Below are 16,232 nucleotides of genomic sequence, written 5' to 3' on the forward strand. Positions count from 1 at the left end.
AAATAAATTAATTAATGTGACTCATTCAAAAAATAATTAAAATTAGATAAAAATAATTCTCTGCTCCTATATATATATATATATATATATATATATATTTCTTCAATGACACTAGTCCGACGACGGTGGCCACGGGGATGACGGCGAGAGGAGGGCTGGTGGTGTTGGTGTGGATGAGCTTGGAACCTTTGTGCACCTTCCTCGTTTCTTTCATTTTTGTTTGCCAAACCTTCGTGCACAGTCTAGCTTGGAACAATCACTCCTCTCCATTTAGAATTTGACAGTGCCAAGCACTGTTCCTTAGAGCAACTCCAATGGGAGTTGCTTGGCTCATCAAGCAACTCCAACCTCAATTTCTTACCATTGGAGAGGTGTGACATGGCAGCAAGAGTTTCTTGCAGAGAAGAGAGGGTTGTTTAGTGAAGCAACAGTTCCTTACTTTTGTGAACTGAAGGAGGCGCGGTGGTGAGGTGGTGGTTGGACGGTGGAGGCACGGGTTTGGACGGTGGAGGCGTGCGGTTGGACGATGGAGGCGCGTGGTTGGACAGCGGAGGCGCGCAGGTGGACGGCGGAGGCGTGCAAGTGGACTGCAGAGGTGCGCAGGTGCACATTTTGCCACAGGTGGACATTCTTAAGCTTTGCGCAGGTGGACGTTCTGGCTGGACCTGCGCACGCGACGGCGACGACAGAAGGAGTTTGAAGGAGGAGTTGAAAGAAAAGGAAGGGTGAAGAAAAATGAAAAAAACCTCTCAGGAAGAAGAAGAAAAAGAGACGTTTTAAAGAAATAAGAAATAAAAATTAAAAATTAAAAAATTAAAAAATTAAAAAATTAAAAAATTAAAAATTAAAAAATTAAAAAATTAAAAAAAATTAAAATTAAAAATAAATAAAAATAACTTAAAAGTGCCGTTGAAGTAGCCGTTGGCATTTTTAAAAAATAAAATTAAAAAATTATTATAAATATGCATCAACTCAATTCAAAAATTTGGACCTTTTTAACTCTCTTCTACTTCTTTTATCTTGCTTGTTTTGCTCTCAAAAATGGATCCTAACCAATACAATCATAAAATTTTTTTAAATTCTTTCCAAAACCAACCACCACCGAAGAGTGCAAATTCTCAAATTCCTCCGCAATATATTATGTATCCACCATCTTATTTTAGTGAAAATTCTCAAAATCCACCACCTTATTGGTCAGCACCACAATATTATATGTTTCCAACACATCCACCTAGTGGTGATAATTCTCAAGGACCACAATTGTTTAGTCAACCACCACCTCTCACCAACCCAAATGCATTTTATAGGCCTTCTCCTCTACACAATATTGACACTCCTAATAGTGAACCTGAATCACCAATTGGTCTCGATGGAATTCAACTAGATGGAAGTGCAGAGAATTCGTCAATAAAAAAAATTCGTGTTCCATTCACAGTTCAAGAAGATATTATTCTCGTGAGGTCATGGGTCAATACGTCAAAGGATCCAATCATAGGAGTTGATCAAACGTTACGACAATATTGGTCGAGAATCACACAAGCAGACAACAATGATGTACCGTGGGGAGTTCACTGAGAGAGAATCGACTCAACTAAAAGCACGTTGGAATCGAATTCATCCTGCAGTTCAAAAATTTATTGGTTACTATGAACAAGCAATTAGTCAAAAGAAAAGCGGGAGTTCGGAGAAAGATGTCATGGCATTCGCACATAAGATTTACACCCAAGATACAAGTAAAAAATTTGATATGGAGCATGCATGGGTCATTTTGAGAGATAAACCTAAATGGCAATCTGATTTCGTGCAACACAATTCAAAAAGAGGGAAGGTAACGTCTGCAGGTGGTTACTCTTCGTCTTCCAACACAGAGACACCCATTGAACTTGATGGATATGAGATACCAACGCCAACATCCCGTCCGATAGGACAAAAGGCAGCCAAAAGGAAGGCCAAAGGAAAAGAAACTTCCAATACTAATGTTGTTAATTTTTCTGGCATAGAAAATGCAATAAAGGATAAAAATGCCTATGCATTAAGACTAATTGAGTTGAAGGAGGCACAAGAAAGACGTTTGGCATATGAAACCATAATGAAGGATACTTCCAACATGAATGAAACTCAACGTGAAGCTCATGAAAAGTATTGTAACTATCTTAAACAACAATATGGGTTTTAATTTCTTTTAGGGTTTAAGGAAGTATTTGAGTTTTAATTTCTTTTATTATTGTAAAACTAACTGTTGTAAAACTATTTATATGTAGACTTTGTCATCTAATCCTACTCATTCTCACATCTTCTCTCACACAAAATCCCCATCTATTCTTCTTTGATTTTTAGATTGATATGTGATGGATCGAAACAACAATTTAGATGATCCAAACATCAATTTAGATGATCTTTTGGATCAATTCATAGATGAGGAACTACATGACAACACTGACGAAGAATTGATCCATTTGATGATACAAACCTATCAACAACAACTTCCCAACACCACAAGGTCAAACCAAACAAGGAGGGTAGTTCATCGAAATCGTAAGGAAGGTCATGAACGATTGTTCAATGACTATTTCTCTGAAAATCCAGTATACACAAAAACTCAGTTCCGAAGAAAGTTTCGCATGCGACGACATGTGTTTCTCCGAGTTGTAGAGGCCATAAGCAATCATGATGAGTACTTTCGAATGAGGCTCGATGCAACACATAGAAGGGACCTATCACTGTTGCAAAAGTGCACAACTGCTCTTCGTATGCTGGCTTATGGCACACCTGCTGACTTTGTGGACGAGTATATTAGAATTGGTGAAACCACTACAGTAGAATGCTTACAAAGATTCGTGAAAGGAATTTGTGAAATATTTAGGGGTGAGTATCTGAGACGCCCTAATAACGAAGACATTCAACGACTACTACGGATGGGAGAGGCACGTGGGTTTCCTAGAATGCTAGGTTCAATTGACTGTATGCATTGAGAATGGAAGAATTGTCCAGTTGCGTGGAAAGGTCAATTTTGTCGAGGTGATCATGCCAACCCAACAATCATTCTTGAAGTTGTTGCATCACACGACTTGTGAATTTGGCATGCATTTTTTGGAATTGCAGGTTCGAATAATGATATTACTGTGTTAAATGCATCTACTGTATTTAAAGAAGTTCTTTTAGGAATTGCTCCGACAGTGCAATACACCGTGAATAGAACCTTATATAATATGGGTTACTATCTAGTAGATGGCATATATCCAGAATTTGCTACATTTGTTAAGACCATCTCCATGCCACAGGGGGAAAAAAGGAAATTATTTGCCCAACGACAAGAATCAACAAGAAAGGATGTAGAACGTGCATTTGGAATGCTTCAATCTCGATTCGCAATCATACGAGGCCCGACACGTTTTTGGGATGCCGCAATAATGAAAAATATAATTTATGCATGTATCATATTGCATAACATGATTGTCGAGGACGAGCGAGACACCTATCAAAATTATATTGATTATGATGGTGTAGATGATGACATGTCAAGATCTGAAATATCTATAGATGCTCATCCCAATTTTAGAACAACATACCTTCAAAGGAGAGCAGACGTTCATGACAAACGAATACACTGTTAGTTTTCTAAGCAAGCGCACCCAAGTCTCTGTAGTATAGTAAAAAGGTTGTCGGTCCTCAGGGACTTGTGAAGTAGATTTTGATTTCTATTATACTAATTTTTACTTATAAATTCAAAGCTTGAATAATCACCCATGTTAAATATTTGATATGAGCAGTGATTTAAACTTAAGTAACCAAAGTTAGATTAAATTTAAGAAAATAGATATGATAAACAGTTGGGATTAAATTTCATCAATCTCCCTCCTATGTATTCCTATTGATTCTTGCAAATGATTCTATTACTCATTTCCATTGAGTTCTCTATATTCATTCAGACCCAATTCCTTGGCATAAGAAATTCTAAGATATTTAACTCAATGAATGATTCCTCACTTCATTAAGTTAAATATCCCGCATTAAGAATTAGAACTTGTTGCAACTATTAATTTCAAAACCATCCCTGGCTTTCAAAAGTAATAGGTGATTTGTTTCAAATCTAGATCCAGAAAACGTTTTCCAACCAAATTCTAAATCCAAGATCAAAGATAAATGATTAGTTTATCTAAGCATTAAGAACAGAATTCAAATTACTAGCACTGAATAATAGATGTAATATATATATATATATATATATATATATATAAATACATATGAATCAAAAAGGAATACACAGGAGTTCAATGACTACATTAATCCCAACCCTAGAGCTTTAGCTCTCCATAGAAGAAGAAAGCACAAAATAACAAGAAGAAAGGTAGAAGAACAAGATCATGCGAAGAACTGCGTTCCCACAAGCTCTAGGGTGCTCTATTTCCTTTTCTCTACTTTGTTCTTTCTCTCGTGCAACTTCTGATCCTGCTTTCTCTCTCCTCTGCCCCTTTTATAGTTGCTAGAATTAAAACATAGTAGGCAAGAAAGAGAAGAAACCGCTCAGCGCTTGGAAATGGCTGAGCGGATTGGAGAATCCTTCATCATGAAGTAACCCAAAGGGCTGAGCCCTTTTTAACGGCTCAGCGCCTGGGAGACTCCTTCATCCTTAAGCAAGCAAAGGGGCTGAGCGCTTGAAATCCGTTGAGTGCCTAGGAGGCAGAGAGTACTCATTTTTTCGGGGCCAAAATTGCTTAGCACTTAGGGAAGACTGAGCGCCTCTCCTCTATTGCACTTGCTAATCTCTCTGGCTTGAAAGCGCTCAACCCTTTAGAATGGCTGAGCCGTTTGCCTCCAAACTTCTTTTCTTGTTCCAATCTTCAAAATCTGCAAAATAAAGGGAAATTTTGATAAGAAAAATCATCACTCCATATAATGACTTCAATTAAGAGCCTCTTTTTGATTCTAAGTGTATTGGCCAAAATTATATCAATATATACAAAAATTGTGCTAGATAAGTGTCTCAAATTTATATTTCATCAGACTAATTAGACACTTATAATACACCGCCAACTTCAAGCAGATCTTATTGAACATATTTGGGAACGTTTCAGAAATAATAATGATGAAAATTAATTTCATATAATGTTTATGTATTTATTATTGCTTTATTTTATTTTTAATATCTATTTATTGTGTATTTTTTCTCATAATTTATTTTCTTCTATTGTAGTGCAATTGTCCTTTTTAATAAAATTTTTAATTTGGTTCATAAATGATTTGGAAAAAAATTCTAAAAGTTGAATTTCTTAAAGTTTCTTACCATTGGAGTAAATTTCTATTTGAGTTGCTTAATGCTGACATGACACACTAGGGATCACTTTTTTCATTTTTCAATGCATGAAGCAACTCAAATGAGTTACTTCTATTGGAGATGCCCTTACTAAAGCTCCGAAGCTTAAAAAATAGGAACTTCTCTTGCCATGCAGGATCACTCTAATGACAAATGATTCTAAGCATCGTTGCTTATTTTCTAAGAACCTCCCACTAGAGGTGCTCTCAGGGAAGTTTTTCATTCATCTCTTTATATTGAGTCTTTTTTTCCTTTCCGGCTGTTTCCAACTATCGCTTTACCTCTACCTTTCTTTGAAACATTCTGAATTTTCTAAAATGATTTAAAAGATATTTTAATTAATTAAAGAGAATTTATAAAATATTTTATTTTTTTAATAATTATAAATATTTTTAATAAATATTTATAAAATTATTTTGTACAATATTTATTGAAAAAATATTTATTTTTATGATATTTTGTTATAATAAGTATTTAGAAAAAAATGTGTTTTTTATTATAATTATTTTATTTATTTTATTTATAATTGGATTGAGAGAGATATGCTTATTTTATATATTATCTATTTACAAGTTTTTAATATTTTAAGGGAGGGAAGTGGAATTACAGTTTGACTATTTTATTAGAAGGTTAAATGTGGGTTAAGGAGTTGAGAAATGTTACGTCAGTTTATGTTTTACACTTATTTTCCTTCTCTTTATGTCTACACTCTAAAGAAATGAGAAAACCTCATTGGAGATCACCCTGGAGATCCACGTCCTTTGTCTAACGTTCATCGAGGTAAGGGAGAGTGAGTAATCTCGTTCTAGATCTGCGGTATATGTTAGATAGTGAAATTGATCTTTAATTTCTTTTTTGTTGTATGCGCCATATGAGGGAAAATTCCAATTTATGATTTTTCTTGTGTTTCTATTTATCATATGATTCTGCAATGCTTTAGTTGATGTTATTAATGTATATGTATGGTTAATTTCCTATAATGATATAATCTTGTAAATCTTGGATTGTCTGTTGATTCTTGTGAGAATCTTAAGAAAATGCATTTTCATGATTATATGAAAAGTTTATAAGAGTATGTAATTGAGTGTAATTCATGCCTTTTAGATGTACAACTTGATCTTTGTAGTGTTCTTATCGATTGGATTTGAATTAAAGGTATTAAAGAATGGTATAGGAAAGGTTAGAAACCCATGAATAGTATAATACCGGGTTTTAGATTGTCGTAACTCACTTTGAGCGACCATAGTCTCACTCTAAGCAAATTTATCTCACTTCAAGTGACCTCAAGCTTGCTCAAGTGAGTCCTAACAGGGAGTTTCAAGTAGTGCTCGCTTTGATCGAGTTTTGTCTCACTTTGAGTGAGTTGACCTTGCTCAACACTTGCTTCGAGCAAGCTAACCTCGCTTAAGTGAATGATTGGCTCGCTTAAACAAGTAGATGGTCGTATTTGCTTTTGTGGTGTTCATGAAAATTGTAGCCTTAAATGCTAGCTTTCAAATGTCATTAGAATCTCCTAAAAAGGTCTAAAACTCAAGTTATAATTAAATTAGTAAACGAAAGTCAAGCTGTTAGATTTAGGCTAAAATGTTGCAATTTTTTATTTTTTAAAAATAGTAAATGACATAATTAACTCTTGAGGTCAACATAGAAGTTGTAGATAATTGTCTTATATTTCCAACAAAATTAAGATTAACTTGGTAGCATGTATATAGCTTTAGACATCGTATTTGGACCACTTGAGGCCATAGAAAATTAAGTTATAAAAATGTAGTTTGTAAATGGTGATGATGAATGGATTTACCCTTTAAGTATTTGATCTTATGAATGGTTTGAGGTATCTTTATCAATGTTTAGGAAAGAGAAATCATGAGAGAGAACAATTGTGAATAAGTTATAATGTGATTTGGTTATTAATAATGACTTGAAGTATTTTGGTAATAACGATGCGTAAGAAATTAAGGTGTGATATCAATAACATTTCTATATTAGTTAAATTATTAATATAAATGCTCAGTTTGATGATAGTCTCTTAGCTATTATGGTTGATATATTAACATATGATTGTATGATTTTATAATTATTCTATTTTGAGGTGTATCGGACGATGTGTAGTTGTTGTATTTGAATTGTGAACATGTGACTCTTATACTAATTGATATGGATAACTAAGTATGATGTATCGAGTATGTTTTTATGTTAATGTGAGATATGATTGATGTACTGAATGTGAATTGGTATTGGTGTTGGCAAATTATTGTGTGTGGAATGTAATGACAAATTGACAAATTGTGAATATGCACCATGATAATATGATATTGCATTGAGTCTCGTGTAACATGCATCACATGCACGAAAATTGACAAATCAACAAATACACACACACACACACACACACACACACACATATATATATATAAGGTATAATTAAATCAACCACAATTCACCACATCACTCATTATACATTACATAACAACCATGATGAGTGATGTAGTGAATCATGGTTGATCTAATTATACCTTGTTATTAATTTAATTGTATATATATATATATATATATATGGTGATATTTTGTTGTTGTGTGTTTGATTATTCGATCGTATTTTACGTCGTGAGTTAAAGTAAGATGTTTTTCACTCTTCGTTTCTTGTGTTATCCTTGGTATGTATGTGATGCAGGTGATAGTCATTATGTGGATGATGAGGCTATAGATGAGGCTTATGTCTTGTACTAAATGTTGTGTTTTGATAGGATGTGACATCAGAAATTTAACTAGGATTCTATTTTGTTGGTTTCTTTATGTTTAAGACTTCATGTTAATTTTCATTTTGTAATTGTTATACCAGACAATTGTTAGTTCTTTTTTGTGACGTGTTACCATGTGATACCCTTATCCAAGGGGATTTATGAACCTTCGTTTAATTTTTAAATTTTATTTGCAAACATTTTTCCATCATTGTTATTTTATACGTCTATATTCGTATGTGGGATAAAGGGTGTCACACCTATCATTGTGTTACAAAGGAGTTGAATGTGTATGAGATAAAGGGTAATGACGAGCCAATAACATTTACCTGTTTGTATTGAATTTTTGTAGGTTTACCTTCCCCATCCATTAATCTGATGAAAAAAAAAATTAAATATGTTTTTAGTCTATTAAACTTACGGTAAATTTATTTTTAGTCCATCAAATTTAAAAAAATTTTTAGTTCTATAATTTTTAAAAATCTTATTTTAGTCCTTATACTCGAATTTTGTTTAAAAATTTATCAAATACTGTCCCATAAAATCTATCTACTAATATCTTTGTTAATAAAAATATCATATTAAACTTAGTTGATGCACAAATACTGCATAACTATCTTAATCTATCACTTTTATATATGTTATTAGAAACTTAAGAGACTAAAACAAGTTTTTGAAAACTATAAGATTAAAAAAATAATTTTAAATTTGAGGAATTAAAACCAAATTTACCTTAAATTTAAGAGATTAAAAATCATTTTCAAGCTCTCCAATTTTTATAATATTATCCGATTTTCAGTGTAATCTTTATTATGAACCTTTAACCTGAACAAATAAGTGATCTATATAAGCACTCTAATTGAATTGTTTGATTTATTTGCTGGGCTAATATTTTGACAACGGTGTCTCAAGTGCAGAGGAATTTTTAAATTGGTGGTGGTGATTAAGCAATGCATAGATAATTAATGATAAAGAACATGCAATAGAGGCAGAAACAAGGTTGCAGACATTTTCCTGAAAAAATATGACTTGTGTATAAATTTCTTTTATTTGTATTATATTTTTATTTTAATGCATTTATGTATTTCTCTTTTTTCTTTTGTCTAGATTATTTGTAAATTGGATTTGAACTGTACATTATTTGTGTGAAGTGAGCTCAACCAACCCCTTTTATTCTAATTAGATTTTCTTTATTGGTCTCACAGACCCCATTCAATTTTACTTTCTCCTTTTATTTTCTAAAATTAATATTTTTGTTTTCAGCTGAAAATCGGCCAGATTTGAATGTAAAAAAATAAAAAATAAATAAAAAAAACAACGAAAAGAAATAAAACATAAAAAGGATTTACTTAATTTTTTCTAGATAATATGAAATTATGAATAAATATAAGAACCTTAATTTTCTTTATATCCTTTTAAAAGTAAAGCAAGAATAATCTTGTGATTTTTATAAAATATCTTTTATGCTATTTCATATTTTTAGACAAATAATTTTGTTAAATAGATTCTTTATTCTTTTTACTAACCTGAAACTATTAAATAATAAAACAATTGCATCTTTATGATCACGTGTTGATCATCTAATTAATTAAAGGATTTCCCTTAATAAGAACATTTTATAATATGCATTTTAATTTTTTTTTCTTCTAAAAACTTAGCTACCTTACCGTGAGGAAAATGAGAATGGCAGTGTTTGGGTAGTGACACGAACAGCGAAGAAAGCTTCCTCTGCTACTCGATCTAAAACACCGTCGTAAATTTCCGACCAAATGGACCCTCAAAATGTTTCCAGAACACACACTTTCCTTAAAAGTTTGGGCATGTACAAACCCATTCCTCAGAGTTGTGAAACCAGCGGCTTCTACTCCCACTTCTTTGGAAGCTTCATCAGAGTCAACGACATCAAAAGGGGACGAATTTCTTGCACTATTGCTGTCAAACCCTCAATCTCTGTAACCCCTTTTTCTCTTCTTTCTCGTTATGCTTTGTTTGGTGCCTCACAAAAATTGGGAACAAAAAGGCTTGTACTTCTAAACTGTTTACTCTGTCAATCGAGGTTCTTCATAAATTGGTTTATGCTTATTAAATTTCGGTATCAATATCAAGCTTACGTTTTTTCTTTGTTCCGTGAAATGGGTCTGTGGAGATTACCTTTAATTTGCAAGATAAACTGTTGGCAAATAGCTGAGTGAAGACATGACATGCATGTGATTTGCTTGGATATGTATCCAGGGAGGGAGTATCTTTAATTTTTTTAACTTCATAAAAAATATTGTGGACCAATAAGTTTTCTACACCACTTTGATTCTTGGAATAGGACTACAATTTTAATTTTCAACTCTTATCTTTTCTTTTGTAATCTTTACCTTCTTTCGAATAGGACAAATTGTGCCTGTTGTGACATTCTAAAATGGGTTGGGGGTAAGATTTGTTATTTTTGTGACATGTTCATTGGAAGAAAGTATATATATTTAGATATGAATAAGGAAAAGATATGTAAATATGGTTTTTGTTATGATCACAGGTATTGTTTGGAAAAATTTAATCATCATACAGTGATATAGTTATATATGAATGAGACTCGAACAATCTCTCTTTTCAAATATTATTGATTTATGTATGGTGTAGGTCATATTGTGTCTTGAGCTTTTAAGAATTTCTCATAACCGGTAATCCCATGTCATGTCACACTCGTGATGTAATAAGCATATGAGCTTCATAGGTTTAGTTAATTGGATCAATTGGAATTACTGATGACTTTCTAGATAATTCTTGTTGGTTACATTGAGCATAATCAGTTTGGGAGTATAATAGTTTTTGGCTGTGTCTGACCAATGTTTCAAAATTGCAAATGCTATATTATTACGATCATAATTGCAGCCACACATGTTGCATTTGTCTGCGATTTCGGAGATTGCAGCATAACAGAAATCACAATCTGTGGAGTCAGTTGAGAGGCTGCAACTTTGTTTAAAATAAAAATTTCTATCGTTTTCTTTCTGAGCAGCCATTTTTATTTTATTTCAGAGGTCTAATTTCTTAAAATTTATGTTGGGGGAGGGGGGATTAACTAATGTTATATATTGTTGATGGATATTCATTTTGTTAATTGGACTTGCAGAATTATTTTGGAACACTGCATGGAGGGTCTGTTGGGTCTTTGATTGAGTTGATGTCTATTGCGTGTGCTAGAACTGTTGTTGCCGAGGACAAGGAACTTTTTCTTGGGGAAATGAATGTGTCTTACCTATCTGGAGCTCCAACAAATGTGAGTTCCTTCTAATGAATTTGAAATTTGATTCTCTCTATTGTCATATCATATGCACATTATTGCTTAGTCTGTTCTGTGAAACAGCGAATGATAAATAAACCGTTTGGATTTCAAGCCTTCAGAAATACTTATGAATTAATGCTGCCTGAGGAAGTTTAATGCTTTAGCATAACTTGCATTTGAAACGTAAGCTTGGGACTTCAAAAGTGTATTAGACCTTAACATTAAGCAAGGAGATGTTGGAACTCGGGATTTGGGATTCTTAGCATTGTAAAACTGCATTTGCACTGTTACTGAGCATCAAAAGCATGTACTTATAGAATTGCTTTCAATGTGATTAGTGAGAGATCTAATATAGAACCATTCAAGTTCCAAATTTGGTTCATGAAATGTTGAATTGAAGGCTGAAATTTTTGTTAGATACAATTTTCTACTCATTCAATATGTAATGTAGGTGAGTTGTGTTATGTTCTTCCTCACGGTTAAATTCTTCAATAACTGAATTGTTTCTCCATTGTTTATGTAGACAGAAGTTCTAGCTGAAGCCTCTGTGGTGAAGAGTGGAAGAAATGTGACTATGGTTTCATTAGAGTTTAAGCTGAAGAATACTGGGAATTTGATTTATATTGCTCATACCACCTTCTATAACATTACGGTTGCCAAGTTATGAACATATAGCTTTCTTGTCATTATATTGCTCATTTGGATTCATAAACATTCTCATTCCAGAGAGTAGCTCAAGTGTGCAAATTATGTTAAGATCAATGTCGTCTCCTTTATGTTGATAATTTCAAGTGTATATCATCAATTGAGTAACTCAATAGGTATCACATAGCTGGCAATACATGTCGAGCTTGATGAAGATTTGCTTTGATTCTCATAAAATACATCTTTGGAGAGGTGATAAGTGTGTTGAAATCCCAAGGATTAATCTCGTTCCTAGCCCAAAAAAAATGAAGTTTGTTGAGATATTTCGGAGTTTTGCAAAAGAACCAAGGATTATATTTTTTATGGTTTAAAAAAAATGTTATATATTTAGTACTTCATAGCTAGAAAAAACTAATAATAGTTCAATTGTTAGATAAGCATAATAGTAGTACTAAACTTTGGTCTTCAACCTTTGAAATACATTAAGGCTAGGGTTGAACATGGCTCATCTAGCCCACTAACCCAGTCAAGTCCAAGATTGATTTGGATGGGTGTGGACTTTGAAATTGAACCCATTATATTTTCGGACATAATGTTGAATTTTCACAAAATTTAATATATACATATAAACTGATATGAACTTTTAATTTAACGGTTAAATTTACAAAATTCATAATTAATATAAAGTTATTAAGCGGTGTAATACTTAATAAAAGTTATATCAGTATAATTATAACTCTCCTCTTTAAAAATTGTTCGGTCAAAAATTTGAGACAAATTTAAACAAGGATAAATTTGATACAATTTGACTCATGGTCATCCCTAGTTCTGGTTGTCATTTTGATAAACTAATTTCACCTGAATAATATTTCCTTTAGTTATACAAAAAAATATCATTATGTTTGCGTCTTCTTAAAATATAAATATATATTAAAAAATAAGTTGGGTCCTTTTACAAAGTGGAGTAACTCTAGCTAAAGAGTTGAATGCTCAAAATGAGGTATTTTTACAAACCTATCAGCAATGTAGGATTGTCATTACCAAAATGATGCGATCAAGTTGGAAAATGCATGCCAAAAATTTAAATAACTGTTTTATATTTTGATTCTTTATCTGATTTTTCTTTGCATTTCTGCATGTATGCCTGATCCTAAGTCTCCATTCCATCCATTGGTTGATGATGGAGAAGTGTTTTATGGCTTATGGTCGTTGGTACCATTCTCTGTTTCTTTTCATGCCAATTTCATTCATTTATCCTAAAATAAAAGATATTATTGGCATGCAAAAAAAAAGGAATACAAAACTTAAGAAAGACATACAGAAGTGTTGAAAAGAAACTTGTTAAAATAACCAAGTGCTTGTGTTTCCTCAACCAAAGTTTGTTCTCCTTTTGAATTTATTAACGAAGCTTTCTTAAACTTTAAAAGAACTCATTAATACATACAATTTTGATGAATATGTAAATGCAGAGAATAGTGGTTCTAGTGTTTATGTGGAAACCAATACTGCAACAACAATATCATTTGTTGTGATTGCTTCACTTGTTGGAACTACGTTTCTCGGTTATTATTCACTTCCTCTGAACTCATGTTGCGTCAGTGTTTTTCCACAAACTCTGCCCCTCTGCGCGTGTTTGGTTCTGCATAAGAATCATAAAACGTGCATCCAACACCGTGAAGAAACAAACATGAAAGAGTACACACTTGCTCTCTCAATTTGAGCCTTGTTATATTAGTTTCTTAAATTAAGAAATTGGAAAATAACTCTAACTGCAAATTGACAAATAAATTAATTTAAGTTTTTTTTTAAAAAAATGTACGACTAAAGTGATAATATATATATATATATATATATATATATATATATAAAGAAATCCACTTATTTTAAGATTAAGTTTTCTTAAACTTACTTCATTCAATAACTCATTTTACATCAAATTTTAAAAATTTAACAATTAAATTAAAAGTTCTCGATATATAAATCAAATATGTAAAGTTTTAAAAATTTGAAACTATTTAATACTTCATTTCATTAATTCAAATTGATATATAATTATAAAAGAATTATACATTAATTTAAATTAATAAAATTAAGCATTAATTAATTTTTAAATTTTTTAAAATTTTGCAGACTTGACTTATATATTAAGAGCTTTTAATTCAACAATAGAATTGTTGAAATTTGATGTGTAAAACATGAGTTACTGAGTGAGATAAATATAGATAGACTTACTCTTAAAAATAAGTAAATCCTTTTTTTTCCTTCTTTCTATATATAGCAATTAAAATGACAGTAAATCAGTAATTAAACCATAATATGTACTTAAATGAGCAATTTCTTAGTTTTAAGAACCAATATAATAGTGAGTGAGTGTTTATTCCAATATGAAATATTCACAACATAATTTCATGAATATGAAAAGAAAAAAAAATTAAACCATACTAATTGTTTTTTTTAATCAAATGAGCAATTCAACTTTTCTTAATTAAACACATGTTTATAAGAATATTTCACAATAAACTTTTTTTTATCCACTAACAATTATAAGCCAATATAAGTTTCAAATATTACTAACATAATATTAAAAGAATTATTAATCTATCACTATTTTTATTGGTAGACAACTTGATTATAAGCGATGCGACTTCCAACCAAGGCATTTAAGACATATATAAGAGATAATGATACAATTTTTTAGGAAAATATATAATAAAACCAAACAGGAGAAAAGACTTGAAATGAATGGATACGATTTGTGGACTGATCCATCATAATAAATTAAAAAAATAAAAATTATAAAAATAAATTAATAAAAAGACTATTTACTAAAATAAATAGTTTTGGCACAATAATAATCTGTCCTTGGATAAGCGGTGGTGGACTTCAAACCCACGTTTAAAACAATCAAACATAACAATAATAATTAGTTCTTATATAAGGGAATCTTTCTAAATCTACAAATTAACTTATAGTTTTATATCAATAAATATTAAAATATCATTATATCAATAAATACACACATGTTGACTTTTCGGATATAAATTTTGCCATACATTTTATTTACTAGTAAAATTTAATGATTGTGCAAGGAGCTCTATATTATCAATGGATATATTATTTATTTTAAGAAAACCAGACAATCATTTTTAAATAAAAAAAATATACGTATAAACTGATAATATAAAAGTATTTTATAATAAAATGCCGTATATAATATTTGTACTGACTGTACTTCGCACCCGGACTCCGAGCCCGAATTAGCGATACAAAGTCACCCCGAGCACACGCTGAGCGACGTCAGCCCGGTATTTGGGGCCCGGTATTTGGGCAGATCATTCCCGAACTCGGGGATCTCGTTCCAGATCAGAACCGCCCTCCAATTATATCATATCATATCTCATCATATCATCTCATATCATATCATATCTTATCATATCATGTCTTATCTCATGCCCAAGGCCCAAGACAACCCTAATTCACACAAAGGTATGTGCATTATTTATACGAGACTCATACTCCCACAAACACTAACTTTAGCATCGGAGTCTCTTTTGCAGGTACCACCCCCATCTTGGAGCACCAGCGTACCAGTGAAGGAGGCTCGCCGATCTTACCCGGCGGATCAGCTCTACAGCAGATTTCCGGTAAGAACATTTGGCGCCCACCGTGGGGCCGATCAAGACCAGCTCTTATCGGCCATTCTTATGGTTTTCACTAGAAGCCATAACAGACGCGCAACAGACGACCTAGATCGCTCAACTACCATGGATAGTGATGCAACAACATTGAGGAGGCTGATCGACCAGGTCGAACAGATGCGGAAACAACACGCCGCCGACCTACAAAGCATGCGTGCCAAGCACGAAACTGATCTAGCAGCAACGCGCACCGCTAATGAAGCCGACCTAGCGGCACTAGTCGCCGAGAATGAGCGCATTCACACCCAACTCCCTCGGCGTCCCTCAGATCAACCCCCTCCGCAAAGTAACCTGAATAAGGACGAAGGGCACTCGGTTTCACAACCGCCAACACCGGCTAGGGCACCGACTCCCAAGCCTCCCACACATCGGTCTCACGCGCCGACGAACAGGTCGACGCACGACGTCAGCAACGCCCCTGCCCACGGCACGGGGAATCAGACGACCTTCCGCCGCCATCCTTTCGTGGACGGTATCATGGAGACACCTCTCCCCTTTGGGCGGAAGCCTTTCCACCTCGACCGCTACGACGACACAACCGACTCGGACGAGCATATCAA

The 16,232-nt window shown here is 32.9% G+C and overlaps 2 protein-coding genes across 2 annotated transcripts; both read left to right on the forward strand.

Moving 5' to 3' along the window:
* The first annotated feature begins 1,747 nt into the window (after window positions 1-1,747).
* LOC109802706 (uncharacterized) lies at window positions 1,748-2,176 on the forward strand. Its single transcript, XM_020364117.2, has one exon. The coding sequence runs from the start codon at window positions 1,748-1,750 to the stop codon at window positions 2,174-2,176; it is 429 nt and encodes a 142-aa protein (XP_020219706.2).
* A 7,521-nt stretch (window positions 2,177-9,697) lies between these two features.
* On the forward strand, window positions 9,698-12,188 carry LOC109802357 (uncharacterized). Its single transcript, XM_020363694.3, has 3 exons — window positions 9,698-10,007; window positions 11,177-11,323; window positions 11,853-12,188. Exons 1-3 carry the CDS (start codon window positions 9,825-9,827, stop codon window positions 11,994-11,996), a joined length of 474 nt encoding a protein of 157 aa, XP_020219283.1. The 5' UTR covers window positions 9,698-9,824; the 3' UTR covers window positions 11,997-12,188.
* Window positions 12,189-16,232: the final 4,044 nt, after the last annotated feature.

This window comes from Cajanus cajan, chromosome 4, assembly GCF_000230855.2.
Source record: "Cajanus cajan strain Asha chromosome 4, NIPB_CcT2T_4, whole genome shotgun sequence".
Taxonomy (NCBI): domain Eukaryota; kingdom Viridiplantae; phylum Streptophyta; class Magnoliopsida; order Fabales; family Fabaceae; genus Cajanus; species Cajanus cajan.

Excerpts from the sequence above, each read along its gene's own strand:
- LOC109802706 (XM_020364117.2), top strand. The coding sequence starts at position 1,748 with ATGGAGCATGCATGGGTCATTTTGAGAGATAAACCTAAATGGCAATCT.
- LOC109802357 (XM_020363694.3), top strand. The coding sequence starts at position 9,825 with ATGGACCCTCAAAATGTTTCCAGAACACACACTTTCCTTAAAAGTTTG. Across the intron at positions 10,008-11,176 it reads CTGTCAAACCCTCAATCTCT|AATTATTTTGGAACACTGCA; the intron begins GTAACCCCTTTT and ends TTGGACTTGCAG. Across the intron at positions 11,324-11,852 it reads TATCTGGAGCTCCAACAAAT|ACAGAAGTTCTAGCTGAAGC; the intron begins GTGAGTTCCTTC and ends TTGTTTATGTAG.